The 24,176-nt window shown below is 38.0% G+C and overlaps 1 protein-coding gene across 1 annotated transcript in view; it reads right to left on the bottom strand.

The window, feature by feature from the left end:
• The window catches only part of LOC124804616 (probable E3 ubiquitin-protein ligase HERC1), a 790,356-nt gene that overhangs the window by 559,674 nt on the left and 206,506 nt on the right, over window positions 1-24,176 (bottom strand). Inside the window, exons 15-17 of the mRNA XM_047264817.1 lie at window positions 14,959-15,082; window positions 14,073-14,255; window positions 5,907-6,104 (exon numbers count right to left, since the gene is read on the bottom strand). Of these exons, the coding sequence (XP_047120773.1) occupies window positions 5,907-6,104; window positions 14,073-14,255; window positions 14,959-15,082 (505 nt within the window). The remainder of the gene's footprint in view (window positions 1-5,906; window positions 6,105-14,072; window positions 14,256-14,958; window positions 15,083-24,176) is intronic.

Genomic DNA, 24,176 nt, shown 5'->3' with positions numbered 1-24,176 from the left:
AAGTAGTTGGGAACTAACAATGCAACACATCCTTCATTTCCATATCCTCCTGGCCCCTGTCTTCGACAGCCTCCTCCCCTGCACCCACCTCCACCCCTATTCCAGGAAACTAATTTCACGCATCCTGAACTTACATCCTCTTCCCCAAAGTCTCTTCTTTCTCTGTGTTCTGTCCCCCCATGCCAATCCCCTGTCCAAAGTCATCATCTACAGAACAATCTCACAAGTGAAGGAATCCAAACCACTTTCCTAGCTTGTGCACCTGTTTCCTCTCCCTTGCACATTTATAATCTCTACACCTGCTGCCATTCCCTTCCTGACATCAGCCAACCTTCACCAACTGCCCCTCCTGGTCTCCGCCACTCATGTGCACTTACTCTGCCTCAAAAAATAATTGGTCTGAAAGCTAGCAAAGTGCTGAGTCTTGTTTACGTGCCTTTCAACAACACCTCTGCTATTAAGGGAGTTGTTGCTTTTACTTAAATTATGCGGATCCAATAGTTTGAACAATGAAACACAATAATCACATAGGCCCAGTCATAGGTAAAGTAGTTGGCAAACTTTGATATAATCACAGAATATTAAGGAAATGCAATCAGTATACAAAGAAGGTAGCTTACAAAACACTTTTGTGACTCGTCCTAAAATATTGCTCAAGTGTATGTAACCCATTGCCCACAGCCTAGCCTCCCACGTTAAAGACCAGGACTATCAGCAGATACTAAATGGATACAAAGAAGGGCAGTATACAAAATCAGAGGCTTATTGGATTCATGGTAAAGAGTTGCTGAAAAATCTGAACTAGCACATGCTTGAAGACAAGATGTCAACCATCTCATGAACCCTACTTAAAATTTTCAAAAATCAGTGGTAAGTGAGGAATCCAGAAATATACTACACATCATTTCCAAAAGGGCCATGAAGTCAAAATCAGATTAATTATATCATGCACTGAGTCATTTTTAAGTAATCATTGATCCTGCATTCCGTATACGAATGGAATGGGATAAAGCCCTCATGAGCGGTACACTGGAAATTATTTTCTGCCAAGCACTTCAATGTGGTGTTCAGAGTATAACTGTAGTGGCAGAAAACAAAAAAAGAGATCTTTTTGTGGAAATTATGGACAGTCTCTCTGACATAGCTTACTCCGAGATCTAAAACAGATGAAAAAAAGAAGAGGGTAAGAATTTCATAAAGTACTCATCAACTGTAGATCATCACTTAGCAAAAATAATTTCCTAATGCAGCATCTCAAAAACGACAACCATCCTATGTTTTGAGCGTAGGTCAAAAACTAAAACACAAGAAACAAATATCTCTGAATCACATTCCAATGGAAGCTAGCAGAAGAAAAATGATTTCTTAAGAATTGGAACATTTTGCTTCTTGTCAGGTTGGTGCATTATAAACAGATGATTTGTCAGAAACCAAAGAAAACAATGATGCTGGTCATTAAAATAGAAAGTTACCTATCATTGTTGAGCAAAGATCAGTCACAGCAATAACTGAAGCTGCTGCAGCAGCTCCATAATCTTGATGTACTTTGCACTGTTTTACATCTGTTTTGTCTGGAGTGGTAGATAGATGAAAGACCAAAATGGGTTTTACATTTTTATAGTGGATTCAGAAGATTTCAAGTGTTATATTGAAAACCTGACAACAAAGTAAACTTATTTTCAAAGATACTGAAAAAAGTTAGAGAAGCAAGACTTAATTATGACACAAATCTAACAACTGCCAAGAATTAGCACTGCACAGGGCTGGAAGCTGATACCAGCAAACACAGTGTTGAAAAGGTTGGTGGACTGTTAATAATAGTAACTTTCCAAGGCAAGGAGGAATAATATTGGGAGTCCCTGAAGGAGAAGGGCAAGCCACGGCTATTTCCCAGTGGAAAGGAAAGTTAAACCGAAAATTTCAGGTCCTTTGTTGTGATAAAATGGCAAGCAACACAGTTCATCACTACAAATCTAAGAAAATTATTTAGTCATTATCTGTTGTCCCTCCTCCGTTATTACGTCCCATTGTTTTGAGGACCTATTTGGACCCTCTGGTAAAGCAACCTTTGGTCCAGAAATGACACATTCCAACATGGCAGACTGCACAAGATTCAGAGAATCAAAGGCAAAACTTTACAGAAAGGTTTACATGACTGGTGGTAATGAAATGCCTGATGGCATCCACTCTATCATTCTTCGATTTGTTGATCATCATCTTACTATGAAGAAACAACCGTGAGATGAATACTAAGAAAATTTAAAGCAAAGAGAACTGTGAAATTATCAGGATATTGGTCCAGATATCAGACAGGTACTTGGTTCCTGAAACTGTGAGTCTGTCATTATTTGATGATAATGTTCCAACAGCTGATGAAGTTAATACAATGTAAGTTGTGCTGCAAGGACACAAAGTTCAAGAGGTAGATGAAGAACACTGACCAAAGAGTTACACTCTATGTCAAATTGGTTTTTCTTTCTTTATCAACATTGAGTTTTTGGCTTTTGTAATTCTTAGCATCAAATATTTCTTCTACAGGTTTTCTCTCAACACTGACTTTCTCATCAAAGCCCCTTCATTGTGGAAGGATACCCCTGGCTATGAAAGTGGAACTGAGAACGTACCAAAGACAGCTGTTGCATGCAAAAAGAGGTTGCAAACTAGTTTAATATTATAACAAAAATCTCAAAAATGATGTGACTGAATTAGTTTAACACACTGTTGCAGGAAAACATAGAAAACCTTATAATACTAAATCCTCCATTAGACTCACATCATGTTTTGGTTTAATAAAAGATGAAAATGCATTGTTCTTATACAACATGTGCATTATTAACCAAAATACATTTTTTCTTAAATTTCTCAGATTATCAGGATATTTTGTAAGATATGTTTTGGTAAACTTGGTTCAGAATGTTTTTACAACTGTTGCAGTGACCTTAAGATATCAGCAAAAGTTTCTTTTATTCTAAAACAGCACCCAGATGGGGAAGAGCCTACCACCTTTAAACAGAATTAATTAATTTGTACAATATTTTCCAACTTAAAGGTGTTTAGTGCTCATCTAGAAGTTGTCTGATCGGGCAGAAATTTTATACTGACTTTTTCTTTGTTGAATGAAACAGAATTAGGGAATGGGAGTGGCAACATTTACTACCTTCGGGGGGGGGGGGGGGGGGGGGGGGGGGCAGCTACATTTATTGTGGAACACACTTCTTCCATTATCCAACATTATCTAAAAGATGTCAAGTCCCTTGGTCATCAAAACATGTGTTCAACTAAGCTGGCCATAAATGGAAGTGTCTGGGCTACTCTGCCTTTTTGGAGACATTTCTTGATGCATTGCAATAAGAGATTTAGTATGGAACACTTTCTTCCCAGATGAAGCATGACAACTCTATGATCATCTCTACATATAACTCTACCCCCCGCTTTGTATCAGCAGAAGGCGTAACAAGATATCAAAATTGTTGTCCAAGACAATACGTTCAAAGATGTAGGAATCTCTGATTACCAGCATATAGAACATAAAGCATGTATGACATGTGAATACCATTTTGTTCACTTGGAGGTCATTTCCTTGGGAAGTTCATTTCTTATTTCACCGCAATTCTTCATCATCATTTTTTACTCTGCATTCAACAATGTTATCTCACCAGCTCTTCAACACTGCAGTTAATCTACCGTATTTACTCGAATCTAAGCCGCACTTTTTTTCCGGTTTTTGTAATCCAAAAAACCGCCTGCGGCTTAGAATCGAGTGCAAAGCAAGCGGAAGTTCTGAAAAATGTTGGTAGGTGCCGCCACAACTAACTTCTGCCGTCGAATATATGTAACGCTACACAGGCATGCTTTGTTGGCACAGAGATAAAAACTGGCGCCGAAACCTCTGCGTCAGTAAATAAATTTCAAAAAAAAGGTGGAAGACGAGGTTTTTTTCTCCGCCCCGAGTTTCGACCATTGCATTTTCATACATTATCCACTGAAGTAAATACAAATTCCGTATTGTTAATCTTCGAATGTAGCAGAATTTCAATATACTACGAAAATCCGACTGGCAAGACTGTTTGGGATGTTTATCAATATGGCCAATTCTACGTTCTGAATTTTTTCTGCCTGTGAGAAGAGATGGTTGCTAATAGGAACCTGATGAAATGTGAATCACATGCAATATTCTCTTCATCATAAGAATAATACGAATATAAACATTTTGCCATGTATTCTTTCGTGTTTGCTGCTATCTCATTTAAATCCTGTCTGCCTAATAAACTACGAAACTAGAGTGACACAACAGCAAACGCGGAAGAATATACGTATCGTGTCACGTTTATATTCGTATCATTCTTACGCGTAATAGTGATACAGTCAGAAACGAAGCACGGCAACTGACTAGATTTTTAAATCTAAGATGACTCTAATTTCTGTGCAAAATTTGATGTACTAAAGAAGCGGCTGCAAAGATTTTCAAACGGAGAAAAATTTTCACCTAACTCTCGTTCAGAACATGTTCTATCATACGCAGTCTATTATTTGGTTCTTGTTGATCATTATCAAAGAAAGCAGCAGTGTAAGTAACAACAAATAGCAGTCTCTTGCCATTGTTTCGCTAATGAGACGATTCCTCTCTCTTTTTTTAATTGTAAGCGGCGGCAGCGCGCACAAAAGCAAGCCATGCCGCGAGCAGCGACAGGCTGTAAACACGCACTATCAGAATGCGACAAACAATGCATGACACAGTACAGTAATGCATTTCAGCTTAGAGTGACGTAAACACCTATAACAAAGAAAACGACACTTATCAGATCAAAGCAAAATAAGCAATCGATTCAAACCAGGCGAAGCACGTGAAAAAGAAAGGGTACCCGTATAAATACGGACGGAGCGCCTGACGCATAGCAATGACTACATGGTAAAGCCTAACTGCTAAGCTTACGACTCGAACCAAACTACTGTAGCTGTATCGTCATTCATTCGACCTAAATTGTGTCTCATATTACAATGGACCAACTTTGTTTCGATCTGGAGGCGCGGCCTAAAACTTTTCTCTCCCCTTGAATTTCGAGTCTCAAATTTCAGGTGCGGCTTAGAGTCGGGAATTTTTTTTTTTTTTTTTTTTTTCCTTTATTTCGAATCTCATTTTTCAGGTGTGGCTTAGATTCGAGTAAATATGGTAGTCACAATATCTGGATTCATTGTAAACATGTTCACTGCATTGTTCTCATAGGCATTTTGCCTTGGTTTCTTTGTACTTATAGCTGACATTGTTTCTTGGTGGCTATTGCTTCACATCACATATTACATATTTTTTATGTCCCTTCTTGAACAACCTATCAGTTTTCTAAGTTACAGGCAATTTGTTTTGTTTTTAATCAGCGTCATTTTCTTTGGATTCTTAATTATTTTCATATTTTCTATACTCCTTTTCTCTTCCACCAATTAACCTTAGTGCTTTGGCTTTAACTCTATTGCCTAATTTCTTAATGCACTTGTTCTTATTTCTTTCGAACTTCATCCTAATTCCATAATTACAATATGATGGTCTTATTTGTTTGTAAACATGCAATAAACCAAGTTTCTATTCCTAAATTTTGTCTAATGTGATACAGTCAGCCAGAAATGTTTCCACCTTCTTCTCTTGCAAATTCGGGACAGAGTGCATGCAGTCACTTGTTGAAATTGTGCAGTGAAATAAAACTTTGCTCCTCTAATACATCTGCTCTAAACTCAGCTGTATTAATAATTCTACCACTGTTTGCACCTCTCCCCTCATTGCATTCCATTCTCTTATTAATATCAAATTATGTAACTGCACAAAAGGAAATGATACAACAAAAGAATTTTAAATTACTATAATTACATAAATGGATGAGTTTCCCAAAATGATCATTATGTTGTTGTAAACTTACAGACATCAATGGAATCATAAAGTTCTCGTCCATGTGAAAACAGATGGTGGTTTAACCAGTGACATCCATTCTTTTCTTCCAAAGAAAATTGTGGTCCATGTAGTATACCGCCAAGGCAACGTCCCACCAATAAGGCACATGTACGACTCAAGTCTATAAAAAAATATGTACTCGGACTTGGTCCAGGAGAATCCAGATCTGTGTGAATAATATATCAAAGCAAAAACAGACATAAGCAAATGTGTTTCTAAAAGTAAAACATTAACATATCTTGATAACAGAATCAGCAGCTATGAGTCAATTAGGTTTATTTTAAAAGAGTTTCATTAGGTACTAACAGAACAAAGAATGGATTTCAAACAATTATGCAACATTACTGTAATAATAACTGTTGTGAACTTATAAGATGGAAAAGTGGTATATATCATCAAACAATGGAAAGTCCCAGATGGAATAACAATAGCATGGGTAGAATACATTGTTACTCATCGTACAGAGGTGGTACTGAAAGACAGAGTGACACAATGAAAAAGACTGCTAAAATATTAAAGCTTTCAGGCAAGGTCCTTCTTCTGCATCAGAGAAAAACACACATATACACACAATCACAACTCCACACATATTGATATTGTCTCAGGGTACTAGAGCACTCATGTATTTGTGACTTGTATGAATGTGTATGTGTCTTGTACTGCAGAAGAAGGACTTTGTCTGAAAGCTTTAATATTTTATCAGTCTTTTTCATTGGGCCTGCATGTGAATCCTCTATAAAACTGGTATAAGTATGACAGTAAAACAGTTCAGACATGAACTCCACATACGAATATATGAAAATATTTCAGTTAAGCACTTTTGTTTTTATATCTGTTTCTGTATCAAACACACAATTCAAATGTAGAGCTTTCTATGCAACCAACCTCACCATAAAGGATAGAATCACAAATTCAGAGTGAAGTATGTAACAGAAAATACAGAAAATCATGGGGGTTTTTACAATCCTTAGCTACTTTGTTTAGGCTGCCTACGGACCAAGCAAAAGTTGGTATGAAGCAAATGTTAGTATGAAGTAGCAACAATTACTTTCTCTTTCAATGTAGGCATACTGCATCTAGATTTTAAAGCCATCCTCATCTCACACAGATGTTTTCTTAAGGAAAAAGGAACAAAAATGGAACCAAAAGTTTTATCAGAATATTTCTCATATCATTATGAATTTGTTTACAATTCTCCATGATCTCAAAATTCATCCAGCATCTTTATATAAGTATGTATTAATGCTCTGTTGACACTGAATGCATTAGAAATGAAGAGCAATCTCTGAGTAGACAGAAATGGAGATGGAAATTCGCCATTGCTTAATCACTTTCAACAATTTAGGCCACAGAAAACCTCGTCAGATGGGATCTTGAACCTCGATATTCCAGCCAATGGGTTTAGTGTCACCACCATGGAGTAATGATGAACCATTTCCTTACATTCAAAGTGCATTGTGAAGATACAAAACTTGAAGTATTTGCACAGAACACCATCATCTACAAACTTACAGAAATCACTTGCGGCATTCAAACCAAGCAAAAGTTTTTAGGGTGCAAAAGTGTGTGATAAGAATCATTGGTGGTGTAAATTCAAGAACATCATGCAGAAACCTGTTCAAGGAACTTGGTATTCTAACCTCTGCTTCTCAGTATATTTATTCCTTAATGAAATTTGTTGCAAGTAATAGATCTCTGTTTCCAACCAATAGCTCAATACATAGTATCAATACTAGGAATAAGAACAATCTACATAAAGACCTAAAATCACTTACCTTGATTCAAAAATGGGTCCAATATTCAGGAACACACATTTTCAATAAATTGTCAGTAACCATTAAAAACTTAGCTTCAGATAAAGCACCGTTTAAACAGAGTCTGAAATACATTTTAGTAGGCAACTCCTTCTACTCCATAGATAAATATCTTAACAGAGACTGTTAAAGCCATCTTAAGTAAAAATATCTGTTAGATTTCAGTTTTGACAGCACTTGGTCACAACAGACAAGATTAGGTATTTTGTGTGTGACAAATTTATTAATAGTGCATAACAGTGTTTCATTCTGACAGTGTGTTAATTCTGTAAATATTAGCTGTTCCAGTTTACCGCATTGTATTCACCTATTTCAACAGTCTCCTGACAAATGATTGGGGTAGTATGTATTATATTAAAAAGTTTTATGTTTTTATGCTATATTTTTTGATACATTCCACATCCATGAGAATCATCTCAATTTTTGGATATATGGAACAAAAACTGGATCTAATCAAATCTAATCTAATCTAAAACAAAAGTGCTTCAAACATCAGCCCTTGCATTATGTTTCTCCGCAGCAGAAAATTCAGCAACATTTTGGCAAAATTCTGCACATTACAAAGATGTTGATAGAGCTTTGAACGAGACTGGATGCAGAATAAAATCTTCCCAGTTTTTAAGCTGTGTCAGTTCAAACAAAATTCCTTGCTTTCAATGACTCTCTCTGCCATCATCGTCAGGAGTAAAACCACTGACTGCCGGGGCTGGCATGCTTTTCTGTTTACATAGCCATGACTGTGGCCTCTGGCACCAACACACACTGACTGATACTTGAACACTGCTAGTTTTCACTATCCTGTACACAACAAAGTGGTCCTAAGCACATTAATACACACAGAAAAAGTTACTTCTGACCACCTACAGTCTGAATTGCAGCACCAGAGACATGTGTTCAGAGAGAATGGTTATAGCAAGACAGACATTGCAAATGCCCTCAGGTTCCATGAAAGAAGGATGCCTTCTGAATCAGCAGAAGAGGCCAAGACGGCTGCTTTGCTGCCATACTGTGGGACAATGAGTAACAGAAACATGGACTGAGACCAGTGTTCCAGTGCACACCCAAGATAAGAAATACGCTGCACCCTATTAAAGATGAAATAGCATTTCATGTGACCAGCATATATGGCACCTCTTGCAAATGCTATAGCATCTATGTATGTCAGATAACTCACACAGTTGCAGCGTCTACTCAACTGACATTTTAAACAGAGGGACCTTGACAAGTCACCCATAGCTGAGCACTGCCTGGAAATTGGCCACAAAATTTAGTCTGAAAACTCGAGACGTTTGCCTTGTGGATCAACACACTGGAATTCCATTGGAAAAAAGGCAGCTGAGATTAGAATGAAAAGCAACAATTGTAACACAGACCATATGTACACATTTAGTAGGGCACGGAGGCGAGCTTTGAGTGTCAAAAGGAAGCAATGATGAATACCTGATACTTGGAGAGAGGCAAGAGAGCAGTTTCAAATGTGGCGCCAGCCCCTTATGCCTCCTGATGTCACTCATTTCTGTGGCAGGCCAGAGTTACTACAACTGCCCAACTCACTTTCTGTGCATGTGTCATTTTGGCCCCTCTCTCATTGGTGCCAAAGGCCACAATCGTGGCGATATAAGCAGAAAAACATGCCAGCTCTGGCAGTCAGTGGTTTTACCCCTGAAGACAATGGTGGAGATAGGCATCAAAAGCTAGAGAATTTTATTTGAATTGAAATGGCTAGAAAACCAAGAAGATTTTGTTCAGAAATAATGCCATGAAAGATTCCAAGGACAAGAGGCTGGATGCGCTGTGACAGGTTTTCTACAACCAACTCCTGTTAGTTAACCCTATCAAATTATAGGTATTTCACAGCCAACTCCAAACTGCATAACACTGGTTCTCTACAGAATACGAAGAGAACTATCTTGCTGTTTATTTATTAGTTTTTCCTGTCTGTATTTTATAAATTCTTGATGTACATTTGTATTTTTATTGTTATCACTTTATGTCTGTATTTATAGAATTTTCTTTGTAATTGTCCCTTCATATATTATAAATCTCTGTGTGTATGTTACTAATACATTAGCAGCACTGCAATAATCTCGTAAAATAAATAGTGATCATATTAAGGGGACCACTGACAGTAGAAGTAAGTATATCTAAAGTTATCTGAGTTTGCAGTACCACTTTTATGAGTAGTTTCAAAACAAAACCAGTGCAGCAATATGTACTTCTGATTTAATCTTTTTAAATTTTAGGCCCATTTTTGCTTGTTATTTAGGAGTGTAATTTGTTTAAGGAATTATGAGTTCATGGCTGTTTCAAGATGAGACATTTTTGTCTAGGAAAAGTATGAAATTTTTTCCAAACATATCTCATGAAACAAATATATCTCATGAAATGATGGGTGGTTGAAAATTGTGTGTGCTTGTGGTTCCAAAGGGAAGCACTTCCTTAAAAAAAATGTATTGTTTACTTTTAGTGAATTTCTTTTTGCATTTATTCCTTACTATGATAATAAAGATTAAGTTTGTGAGAAATTTTAAAACTGTATTCCAAAGGGAAACCACTTCCTTACAACAATGATTGTTTACTTTTTGCCAGTTTCTTCTTGTACTCATTGTTTACAAAGATGACAAAAGTCTATTTTAAGAAAAATTTTAAAATTAATTTTTCTTTAATATCATTGGGACTCAAAGGGTTAATTCCATAAACTTTCATGCTTCCCCTGCTCCCTTCCTCAGTTTATGTCCTTTACCAAGTCAATAAACTTCGAAGTGCGCATTCATGTTTTACTTTCATAACATCATCTGTCAGAATACCCTGTTTTCCTCCTCCTGTTTGGAGAAGTTTAGCTCCAGAAAACTGTGTCCAAAGTGTTCTTGCTAGCAAATTTAGAAGATCTTCATTGTGCAAGATTCATACAGCAGGCAATAATGCAGCAAGTGGTCCTGATACTGCATCTCACCACTTGCATAGATATATCCAAGAGGATGTATCACTTCTGCAAGTCTGTCTTGCAGTGTGGTACTCCCACCCTCATGCTGTTCAAAATGAGCCCCACAGTGTACAGGAGCTCACTGTCAGAAACAGGCTTTTCTCTTGGGAAGATGTCGAAATTCTCCAGTTCTGTACTCAATCTTTCCAACTAGGTGCTTCCGATGGCCACCCACTAGGACCTGCATTAATGAGTGAGTAGAGTTTCTGCACTGATGTTTGCTTCACGCATCCCACTGCAACCAACACTGACTATTTTACTGTGGTATCAACCTTCTTCGTATGTGCATCTGCTCCACATAAAATTAGTGTACTCAGTAGCAGACATGCACAGCATCATACAACATTCCTAACAGTCAAGGATCATTACCCCATTTCTTACCTCTAATGTTACCTAATAATGTTTTTTCTTGTGTCAGGGTGTGATCCAGAGTCACACCTAGACATTTTGGCTGTAAGCAATGCTGGAATTGTTCACTTCATCACAGCACACAGAGTTCTCATCACGCTTCTGTTTGTTATTGAGCTGAAAAGTACATACCTACCTAGGGTGACCAAATGCAATTGTTTAAAAAGGAGGACAAACAGCTTCAAAAAGGAAGATAAAGGAAGAAAAAAGAGGACGCATCAAACAGGTCAACTGCAGATAAGGATACGATCCATCAGCTTTGGACAAGTCACGTGACTGAAGGGAATTACCGGTAAAACTAGTAGTTAATTGTTACTGATGGTCAGGTGGTGGTTGACTGAGCAATATAAAAAAAAAAATTAAGAACATTGATTGTGGTGACAGTGTGGCGTCAATTGTTACGTTATGTCAACAGCACGGAATTGTTTACAAAGTGAAAAACATAAGACCATTCACCTCCCTTCATTCGATGCACCACTACCAACGTCTACAATTGAATCAGCAGCTGACGACATGTAAACTGCACTTTAACCTTCCGAATACAAATAAATTGAATGACTATAAAACAATGAAATAAAACCATGACAGTTAATCTATCGAGTTATTTCTTATCTTGATTGGCCACTGAGACATACGTTCCAGCTCCACATACCTTACACTCCGCTTCAAATTCATTTCTCCCTTTCTTGAAAGCTGGATATTTGCAGAAAAGGACATCAGAAAATGTACACTTTCATATAGGCATAGCCAAATATTTTATGTAACTCACTTGGTTAAAAATTACACTCACAAATCACACTTGCACTACAGGAAGCAAAGCCAATACAAAGCGAAGATACAAAACGAAAATTTTAATTAATCGATATTTACATTCGCTTATAGGTCGATCAACGATAACATCGACGGTCCTGGTGCCACCTACTAACACAGCTCTCGTACGTGTTTATCACGAAGGCTGTGCCAATAGTTAAAGTATTTAAGAAAAAGCAATAGAATGGGACGAATTGTAAATTTAACTGTATTACGCTCACTTTTGCGAAAAAGCCGGACATGTTAAAAATCTGCCCGGACCCCGGACAAAGAGCCGAAAAGGACATGTCCGGATTATTCTGGATGTCTGGTCACCCTATACCTACCTCATGCTGGGGTTTGGCTTCAGGTTTATAGCTTTATAATAGAGATAGTGTGTGTGTGTGTTGAAAGTTTGCTTGGTGGGATTTGACTCTGCCTGGTCACTTGTGTTCACAATGTACAGTACTACAGCCAGAATGCTTTCATGTGGTAAGCCATTCACCCAGTTCCACTGACTACAGTTCTTTCCATAGAGGCTGGCATATAATCTATTGCTGTGGAGGATGCCAACTAAGGATGTGAGACAATGGTCTCTTGTCAGCTTGTATAGTTCAATCAGCAGATTTTGGTCGTTGTCAATGTCCTATGCGGCTCTCAGGTCAAAGAATGCAACTCAAATATTTTTTTTCTTGAATCTGTCCTCAATGTTTACATCAGATTTAGTACCTGGCTCATATATAATTTCCGAAGTTAGTATCCAGGTAGTTGGTGTGTGAATTTCTCTTCTAGGCAGTCCCTGATAAGATACGAGTATCTATCAGAGCAGTGACAAAGGTCAGAAAGTTTTTGAGTCATCTGATGCCTTCTCTGACTACAACAGGGAAACAACTCTGGCTTCCTTCATGTTTAGGGGATCTGAAAGTTGGTAACAGAGTCATTTACCAAAACCAGGAGCCATTTCTGCATTTCTGTCCAAAGGTACAAAATGGTTAGAACTGGAGTCCACAAAAACATACTATTCAGTTAGGAATCAAGCCACAAATGGCAAACTTTAGTTCAGTCATAGTGACAGTATTCTTGAGGAAGTTGTTTCACTCCCCAAATCCTGTGGTATGAGCTCTTGAGTCCTCCGACAACAGTTTTGCCATTCAGCAACAGTTGGTTTGCCACTTGTTTTGCAGTTACTTCAGTGAAGTTGTTCTTGGGACATGTGGAATCTCTAATGACATTTCAGTACCCCTTCAAAGCTCACCTTCTTTCTGTTCACTTTCATTTCAAGATTTTTACTGGGTTACTCCACTTTGACTTTCAGCTTTCATCAACTGCTTGCATCAGCTCATATTCTGCTCTTCAGTAAGAGGGTTATCTGGTAGTGGTCTTAAGTACTTCTGTCATAAAATTTTGGCAGTCTCAAACACTCCTGTGATATACTCTGTCCTTGAATGATGATGAGTTCAGGGTTCAGGTTGCCATTCTTGACTGTATCAACATATTTTACTATCAGCTTTTTTTCCTAATGGCAATTACATTTTTGTCTCCCCTGCCCCCTTCTCACCTTCTTTACAACTTTAATATATTTTTAAGAAAATGTTACATAACTCACTTTTGATTATCTGTTGTTACTATTCCATGATGTTCTTGATGTTCTAAGTGAACCAAATGCACATTCAAAATATATCATCCCAGGTCCCAGAATACATTCAGTGCCAAAGTACAGACAACAGATTAATACACATGAAATTACAAGTAATAACTGGAACCAAAGTATAGTAACTGTAATAGTATATCAATAATGGTTAATTGAACATTGGAAAATCCAGGATGGAATGTAACAATCTTATGAAAACGATAGTTGCTGCTCACCATATAGCAAAGATGCACAGTTGGAAATAGGCACAACAAAAAGACTGTCCAACATTAAGCTTAGGCCAACAAGGCCTTTGTCAAAAACAGATGTGTGTGTATGTTTTGCCTATTTTTGACAAGGGCTTTGATGGCTGAAAGCTAATTGTGTGACAGTATTTTTGTTGTGCCTATCTGCAACTCTGCATCTCCGCTATATGATGAGTAGCAACTATCATTTTCATAATATTGTTAATGGTTAGTTAAAATAGAAAGGCTACTATATTTCACTTACCAGGGAGAAAGGTATCCATAGCACAGATATTCTTTGAAAACAGTAACTTTATTAGAGAGCTCAGAGATGGCATCAGTGAAAGCAGACAGAACATTACATCCTGCACAAAAGATATTTCTTGCAATAACAGTGTGTGAAGTACTTTAGAAAGCATATTTCCAGCCACAGAATCTCGTAGAACACCTGCCACAAATATGAACAAATTTAAAATCAACAATTCTTTATGGCAAATAATTGTAACACTGGAGCAGAAGTAAAATAATAGTGTGACCATATGAGAAAATCTAATACTTAATGGAATCAAGAATAAACTGGCTTATTAACCAACAATAAAATTATGCAAAGTGTAGTAGGAAAGTTTTGTAACACAGGCCCATTTATTTTACTTCCTTACTTAACTCAATAAAACCTTTCATCTTACAAAACCATTCATCAAATCAAATTTTCTAAATATGTTCTGGCTTGCGAGAAAATAACATGCCCGCAGAACCTCTTTGTCCTTAGATAAAGGCTACCTTTTCAGTAGAGTTTTCACTTTTCGTGAGACCAGAATAGCACCACGGCGAAAAATCATGGTCCTAGAGTGGATTGTCAAAAGCTCTGAAACCTACTGCAATTAATTCGTCACTACACATTTTTAATGATTTCATTCACTGTCACAGGGCTACAGCATAAGAGGAGCTTAAACTTTTGACTACATTATGTGTATTGATAGGTCTAAACATGCACAGAAGTAGAATATGAGATGAAAATAGGAGCCATATTGATTTAACTCTCCTAATACTCTTGGCATAAAAAGACATGTGTGATAGACACTTCAGTGCATTTATAAGTAAGGCAGTGCTTTGTATTAAACTTAACTTAGAAGTTCATAAAACTACTTTACCTAGTAAATGAGAATAAGCAGTGGGAAATCTTTCTACAAGTCCAGTGGTATGGTCAAAAATTTTACATGCCATGGAAAACAATGAGTTCAGATGATCTTCTAAAATGGTTGTGCTCTGTAACAGCTAAGCAAAAACACAATGTGTAAACTGACGCTTTAGCAGGTTACACTTGACAACAAAAGGAATAACTTTTACACAAAAAAATATAGCAGTTCAAACAATCATACATAATAATATCGTGAAAAGGAAAGTTGCTACTCACCATATAGTGGAGATGCTGAGTCGCAGATAGGCACAACAAAAAGACCGTCACAAAATTTGGCAGTCTCAAACACTCCTGTGACATACTCTGTCCTTAACTGATGATGAGTTCATGCTTCAGGCTGCCATTCTTGACTGTATCAATATATTTTATGATCAGTTTTTTTTCCTAATGGCAAGCACATTTTCATCTCATTTTCAACCACATTTGTGACAGTCTTTATGTTGTGCCTATCTGCGACTCAGCATCTCGGCTATATGGTAAGTAGCAACTTTCCTATTCATAATATTCTTACATTCCATCCTGGACTTTCAATTGTTTGATATATAACAATAAAGTGCATATAACAACGAAAACAATCAATTTTTGACAGAAGAATTTAATTGTATAGATAAAAAAATCTACTCACCAAGCGCCATCAAAACACTCACACATAAAAGAAGGTTGTAATTAGGCAAGCTTTCGGAGCCAGTGGCTCCTCCTCCGGGCAGAAGGGTTGAAGGGGAAGGAAAGAGAGGTGAAGGAAAAGGACTGGAGAGGTCTAGGAAAAGGGGTTGATTTCGGGAAAGTCACCCAAAACTGCAGATCAGGGGAGACGAACTGCACGGGGTGAGAAGAAGACTGATGGTTGAGGACTGCATCGGACGAGATTTGAAGACCTGAGAGCTTAAAGGTGGAATACACCGTAATATACAGGCCAGAGATTACTGTTTAAACATCATGCTTGACTTAATAATAAGAGTGAAAAGCTAAGTGCATTGTATGTAACAGAGGTGGGAGGGGGGCAGTGAAAAACAGATGGGCCAGACAATAAAAGATGTAGAAAACTAAAATGGAGTGAAGAAAAGATTAGATACCGCGAGCTACCAGTGTACACCCTCTGCCTATGCCCATTCATCCTAACTGATAATTTGGTTATAGTCATGCCGATATAGAAGGCCGAACAGTGTTTACATAACAGCTGGTATATGACGTGTCATTTTGCAGGTCGATCTCCCTTTGATAGTATATGTTACAGGGCTGTTATACGGGGGTGATAGGAGGGTGCATAGGGTAAGTCTTGCAGCAGGGAGCCATAGGGTAGGGAGATGGGTGAAGATGAAGCATAGTGTCTGACACGAATAATTCGGAGATTTGGAAGGCAACGGAAAGATATTCCAGGAGTAGTGGGCAAAATTTCAGACATAATGGATTTCATTTCAGGACATGATTTTCGGAAGTTATGGCCCTGTCGAAGTAGCTGATTAACACATTCCAGACCAGAATAATACTGAGTCACCAATGGTGTGCTCCAAAGTTGTTTTTTGGAGGGATCAGCAGTACCAGGATTGAATGTGACGGCCCGGGAAATTTGCTTTTGAACTAGGCTGGTGGGGTAATTACGTGCCGTGAACACTGAGATGAGAATGGTGGTGTATTGCTGTAAAGAATATGCACTCAAACAAATAAGAGGGAATGTTTGACATGGAAAGGATGGCAACTGTCAGAATGTAAGTACTGGTGTTTATTGGTAGGTTTAATGTGGATGGAAGTGCGTAGCTAGCCTTTGGTGAGAATGAGATCAACATCAAGGAAAGTGGCATGGGACTCAGAATAAGACAATGTGAAATTCAACTGGAAGAAGGTATTCAGAGATTCCAGGAATTTTAGCAAGTCAGCCTCACCATGAGCGCATATGGTAAAGATGTCATCAATGTATCTCAACCAAGTCAGGGACTGAAGACTTATGGATCCAAGGTAAGCGCCCTCCAAGTGACCCATGAAAATGTTAGCACACGAAGGGGCTATCCTGCTTCCCATGGCTGTACCCCTGATCCATTTGTATGTCTGCCTCTGAAAGGTGAAGTTGTTGTTGGTGGTAAGTACACTATGTGATCAAAAGTATCCAGACCCCCAAAACATAAGTTTTTCAAATTACGTGCATTGTGCTGCCACCTACTGCCAGGTACTCCATATCAAAGACCTCAGTTGGTATTAGACATCGTGAGAGAGGAGAATGGGGCACTCTGCAGACCTCACGAACTTCGAACGTGGTCAGGTGATTTGGTGTCACTTGTGTCATGCATCTGTACGCGAGATTTCCACACTCCTAAACATCCCCAGGTCCATGGTTTCCAATGTGATAGTGACGGGGAAACATGTAGCGATGCGTACAGCACAAAAGCGTGCAGGCCGACCTTGTCTGTTGACTGACAAAGACCATCGACAGTCTCGACAGGGTCGTAATGTGTAATAGACAGACATCTATCCAGACCATCACACAGAAATTCCAACTGCTTAAGGATCCACTACAAGTACTATGACAGTTAGGCGGGAGGTTAGAAAACTTGGATTTCATGGTGGAGAGACTGCTCATAAGCCACACATCACGGCGGTAAATGCCAAACGACCCCTCGCTTGGTGTAAGGAGGGAAACATTGGACGATTGAACAGTGGAAAAATGTTGTGTGGAGTCGCGAATAATGGTACACAGCGTGGCGATCTGATGGCAGGGTGTGGGTATGGTGAATGCACAGTGAACATCATCGGCCAGCATATGTAGTTCCAACTGTAAAATTCGGAGGCGGTGGTGTTGTGGTGTGGCCTTGTTTTTCATGGAGGGGGCTTGCAGACCTTGCTGTTTTGCGTGGCACTATCACAGCACAGGCCTACATTGATGTTTGAAGCACCTTCTTGCTTTCCACTGTTAAAGAGCTTTCGGGGATGACAGTTTCATCTTTCAACATGACCAAGCACCTGTTCATAATGCACTGCCTGTGGCAGAGTGATTACATGACAATAACATCCCTGTAATGGACTGGCCTGCACAGAGTCGTGACCTGAATCCTACAGAACACCTTTGGGATGTTTTGGAGCGCCGACTTCATGATAGGCCTCACCAACTGACATTAATACCTCAGCATTCTGTGAGCTGCCATTCCCCAAGAAACCTTCCAACACTTGATTTAATATATGCCTGCGAAAGTGGAAGCTGTCATCAAGGATAAGGGTGGGCCAACACCATATTGAATTTGTGGGCGAAGCAAGCTGGATATTTTTGCTTCCCCTCTCGTTTTGCCATCTGCCTTCTTAAATTTGTTTTTTGCTCTTTTAACTAATTACCACTAACATACGTGAGTGTAATCTGTATTTTCATGAAAGAGAAAGGTTGGCCCTCAGTTTTAAAGAATATAACACAAGATCTAATATTGTGCTTAGTTTTATGGATGTAATTGATTTTCTAATTTATTTTGACTATTCCTAATTAATACTTGCATTCTAGGATGAAATCAGTGATTGTTTCGTAACTTAAATTCTATTGTTGATGTACAAACAAATATAAATTCTGTACTAATTATAAACATTTGGAGGAACAACTAATAGTATTCTTAAAGGAACTATTTGGCTCTATTCAAAAACCTGTTAGCAAAGCCAGCCCTTAATTAATTCCAAATTAATTAACAGTTTTTTCAAAAGTATTGTTTGCGTAATGATATATGTCAATTTTACCATTTAAATGAATAATTCAGCCTAACTCTTGTAGTAGAAGAAACTGTTAAAAAGAACCAATTTTTCAAAGTATTCAGTTAATTTAATGAGTTAAGTTTTAATTGTAACTTCTGTAAATTAAACATCGAACAATGTGTAGTTTCAGCACCTCTTATTGGGACGATATATAAGGGCGTGATTTTTGGTCCTGAGGCAGTCAGTCCACAGCCGAGTTTCAGACGAGAGTTAGAAGGAGTTGTCAAGGAGATATGATTTCGATTCATTTTTGAAGCTATTACTGCTGTTTGTCAGACATCTTATTTCATCTGGTAATTTGTCGAAAATTTTTATAGCAGCATATTTTACCCCTCTCTGAGCAAAGGATAGTGTAAGTGTTGCTTAAAACAACACTACGAAATACGTGTTACACAATTAGGTCATGTGTTAAAACAATGACAGAGTCTCCTCCAAACGTACCTTTCTATTCTTCAAGAACTGTGAACTCTGTGGTTAGGTTTTTACGGCTCATAGATGTTCAATAGTAAACTATAGTAGCAGTATGTGGAGGTTTGCCTGCAAACTATTAATGAGGCTTGTGGAAAGTTAAAACAATAGTGTACTGGCCACAAATAACAGTGTATTATTGGGGCATTGTGAACAGTGAAAGTAAACTAATGTGAAATGCAACTGTGCACCTGTCGGCTACATTGTTTATAGTATTCAGTGATGTACTTCCACGGACCATTTTTCAGCCAGTATCACAACGCAGTACGTCGACACAGAGGACTACAAACGAAGAAATAAAGAAAGTGAATTGTCACATTTGGTACCCTAAGAGAGGACTAATGTATGTGAGGACAATTAACTAGAACTCACAAACTTTGACAGTGAATTGTGCACTCAAATGGTTTACAGTACAGTTTAAATGGAAGAGATGATGCAGCCAATCACGACTTGGGTTTCATGGCCACAGTAGGACAGCTGCCAATCAGCAAGCAGGTTCTATGGAAGAAGCCACTGAGTACAGGAGCAGCCAAGCAGACACAGGTGGACACAGCTGACCGAAATAAACAAGATGCCTCGCCGAGAGAATTACAACTTGCAGCAGACGAAGAGTCGAGATGACAGCCACAGCAGAGCAGCAGCAGCAGACGAGTGATTAAAAATTAAGGTAATTTCGTAGCAAAAGCTGTTTTGTACCAAGTGATACATAATGAGTGGTCTTAATGAACAAGACAGTATGATGGGAGACAAGGCTTGGTTCAGTAGATGATAGTGCTTATCAATCTGACATGAATGTAACTTTGAATGATGGGGATGAAAATCCTATTGTAGATGAAATGATAAAAGTGTCCTCTACATTGTCTGGCGATGTGAGCGAAATAGGCGAAAACAGTACTGAAGTGGATGAAATCATTAAGGTTAAGGAGGAGGAATCTAGTAGCGAAAGTCAGCAAGGGCAACAGTTTATGGCAGATGGAAACTTGGGAGCAATGTTAAGGCAAATTATGAGTAGTATGTGTATGAAAGAAGACATCAGTAGCATGAAAATAGACATTAGTAATATGAAAACTGAAATGACTAGCCTAAAAGATGGACGAAGAAAGACATTAAAAGGAAATTAAGGTAGTTAGCTCTAGCCTTTCAGAATTAAATAAGAAGTTTGATGCAGTAATTAAAGATTGTGACAATACTAATGAGAAATGAACATTGAGTTGTAAATGTGTGGAAGAGAGAGAAACTTTGTGATGACTATAGTAGGAGGGTGCAGGCTTCTGAAAAGTTCTGTGCTGAAAACAGGGTTAAACTTTAGAACGAAATCGATCAGATTAAAAATGATTTTAAAAAGGAGGTAGAAACCAAGTGTGCCATAGTGGTAGAGGACAAACTGGTGAAAGTAAATGAAAATGTAGATTCAAAATTAACTGAAATGAAGATAAACGTGGAAGAGGTACAAATTGCAAAGCATATAGAAACTGTCAGTGGGTCTGATGCTGACAGTATTTGTAATGATGATAGCAATGACGAATCCAGTAGTGATGAGGATGACGTATTTGAATTTATAATTGATAATGATGGCAATGTGTTAAGTAAAGAAACAATTTAAAGGGGGATAATATTAGTCCTAACGAAGAGGTCAAGTTTGAGATTGGTAATGAGGAAGAGGGCTATGCTATATGTCATTTGACTATGTCTGATAATCATTTTGGTAAGCAGGATGATAGTTTTTCCAGCAAAACGATTAATGAGGACTTGCTGTATGAAGAAGATCACATGGTAAGTAAAAAGAAAATGTGGTACCCTGTAATAACAGAAAGTCTATATGGTATACATGTTAAGTGTTTACTGGACAGAGGTAGTGATTCATATGGAGTTTCACACACATTTTTTTGAATCTATTAAGAATACTGTTAAGCTATGAATGAGTGTGCAACAAGAGGTACTATTAACTGTGGAATTGGCAGGACAGGTGTGTGTGTGTGTGTGTGTGTGTGTGTGTGTGTGTGTGTGTGTGTGTGTGTGTGTGTGTAGCAGCAGCGGCAATATGCAGTAACAAACCATCTTAAATACGAGATCTTAATATTAACTGGAGTATAATAGAAGTGTTTGTGTTCAGTGTAAATTCAAATTGCTCTGAGCACTATGAGACTTAAATTCTGAGGTCATCAGTCGCCTAGAACTTAGAACTAATTAAACCTAACTAACCTAAGGACATCACACACATCCATGCCCGAGGCAGGATTCGAACCTGCGACCGTAGCGGTCGCTCGGCTCCAGACTGTAGCACCTAGAACCGCACGGCCACTCCGGCCGGCTGTTCAGTGCAATTAGTATATGGATATCACTATATACCTACAGAAGTGTGTCATGTAGAGCATTTTCTAACATTACGAAATTACAACTTTAAACATAATGAGATTTTCACTCTACAGTGGAGTGTGCGCTGATATGAAACTTCCTGGTAGATTATAACTGTGTGCCAGACCGAGACTCGAACTTGGGACCTTTGCCTTTCGCGGGCAAGTGTTCTACCAACTGAGCTACCTAAGCACGACTCACGCCCCGTCCTCACAGCTTTATTTCTGCCTGTACCTCATCTCCTACCTTCCAAACTTTACAGAAGCTCTCCTGCGAAACTTGCAGAACTAGCACTCCTGAAAGAAAGGATATTGCGGAGACATGGCTTAGCCACAGCCTGGGGGATGTTCCCAGAATGAGATTTTCACTCTGCAGCGGAGTGTGCGCTGATATGAAACTTCCTGGCAGATTAAAACTGTGTGCCGGACCGAGACTCGAACTCGGGACCTTTGCCTTTCGCGGGCAAGTGCTCTACCAACTGAGCTACCCAAGCACGACTCACGCCCCGTCCTCACAGCTTTATTTCTGCCAGTACCTCATCTCCTAAACATAGTCATCTGCAGTAATGTATGTGGAAAGATTAAGCAAGGTTTGTATGTATACCACCCTTCAGGCTAGAATCTTAAGCAATTTGATGGAATACAGTGAAATAATAGTTTTTGTAAGTGATAGTTTTGTCTGATCAGTAATGAGAATTAAGTTTGCCTTAGCATAAGGATCTGTTACTGTGGAGTGTTTTTTAGTAGAATCAATTTTGCATTAGATAAGCTGAGCAGGTGTTTATTTATTAGTTAATGAAGCAATAACGACATAATAAAATAATGAATTATGTTATGGTCTTAACAGTTAGGGAGCCTGTCTCTGTAGTAGGGTTATTTTTGCAGAATTCACTCCACTAGTTAACGAGGTAAGAAATGTAAGTAAAATAATGGAGCTGACAGACGTGATTGAGTAATGAAAAAGATAATTGTATACAAACAAATATGGTGTAACTGTATTGATGATCTAGTTGTGTACTAGGCAACATTGGGTACTGTGTATATTGTGCAATTCATGCCACTGAAGCTGGGAATGAGAGCTTAACATAAAGAGCAATATTCTTGTGAGGTACGCGTCATATAATGCTGCATCATTGGATCTATAAGTTATCTGAAAACTTCTGTTTGTGTTCTGAGAAATTATAAGCTTGAGTTGGTAATAATGGAATGAAGAACAATAATTTTCCTGACTAACTGATAACTGTGGTGTTAGACTGATGTGAATATTCTGACAGGTCAACTATTTGGTAGCATTTTGTGAGGATTTAATTTTCTGGTTGAATGAGAGTAGTGCTCAGAGTTGAGTAGACAAGTGGGGCTATGATTTGGTACAACCTCCATCCCCTTAATTTTGATTTGAGTAGTAATTAAATTATGTAATGGTGACTCTATTCTTTTTTCATAACATAATGGTTAATAAATCTATGTCACTGCACATCTTGAGTTTTTGCTATTTTGCAAATGGGAAAGAGAGCCAATCTTTCAGGTTTAACCAGTTTCAGACAGTTATGACTTAGAGTAATGTTTTGTAGTGTAATGTGCACTTGTTTTGAAAACTTTAAGTCCATACCTTTTGTACTATTGTCAATTTTAGTGCTAATTATTGTAATGTTATGAGAACTATGAAAAGTATTTATTTATGATGTAATGACTATCTTTTTAGTTTGAAACATTTTTTTAGACTTAAGTTAGAAGTAAAAGTAATTGTACTAAAGTAGGATATTTCGTCTGATTTTTTCCATGTACTGTAGCGGAGGAGAAGCACCTCCAAGGGAAATGATAGCAGTGCATTTCCTCACTAACTGCCACTTGGACCTGTTGAAGGCGTGGACAACTTGGTGAGAAAGTGTGTAAAAGCTCATTAAAATTGGGAAAGTGCTTGTGAAAAATACTAAACAATGAACAAGTGAAATTTTCTGCCCAAAAGTGAACTGCAATGTGCAGTGTAATTTAGTTTTTTTTGCAACCCATGAGGATTTATTTTGTTTAGCAAAACAGGACCTGTACAAAGTGATATGTATCTTAAAATGTTATCTTTGCTTACCAAAAAAAAAGTCATCACTTATGAAGAAGATGCCTAATTTTTTGTTAAAAGCATAACTAGTGGATATTTTGTGCAATTGTACAATATACTGTATGTAAATATGTTGTATGGGGATTTTCATATGGCCATTTCATATAAGTATAAATTTGAAAAAAAAAAAAATGTACTGTAGTTTTTGATAAGATTTTGTAGTTAATATTTTTTTGTGTGTAGACTTTTAACCCACAGTCTGGGGTCACTTGTGGTCACCGAATTGCCCAGTTAGCTATTTGCAATATCTATCTGGTCAATCCAATGAGGGGGTGATGTGGCAAAGCAAGCTGGGATATTTTTACTTCCCCTTGTTTCACCATCTGCCTCCTTCAATTCATTTTTTGCACTTTTAACTAATTACCATCAACATATGTGAGTGTAATCTGCATTTTCATGAAAGAGAAAAGTTGGCCCTCTGTTTTAAAGAATATAACACAAGATCTAATTTTGTGCTTAGTTTTATGGATGTAACTGATTTCATAATTTATTTGGACTATTCCTAGTTAATACTTG

Source organism: Schistocerca piceifrons, chromosome 7 (assembly GCF_021461385.2).
Source record: "Schistocerca piceifrons isolate TAMUIC-IGC-003096 chromosome 7, iqSchPice1.1, whole genome shotgun sequence".
In the NCBI taxonomy this organism is placed as follows: domain Eukaryota; kingdom Metazoa; phylum Arthropoda; class Insecta; order Orthoptera; family Acrididae; genus Schistocerca; species Schistocerca piceifrons.
Note: the sequence above shows the minus strand (reverse complement) of the source record. Positions and strands in the feature narration are given on the sequence as shown.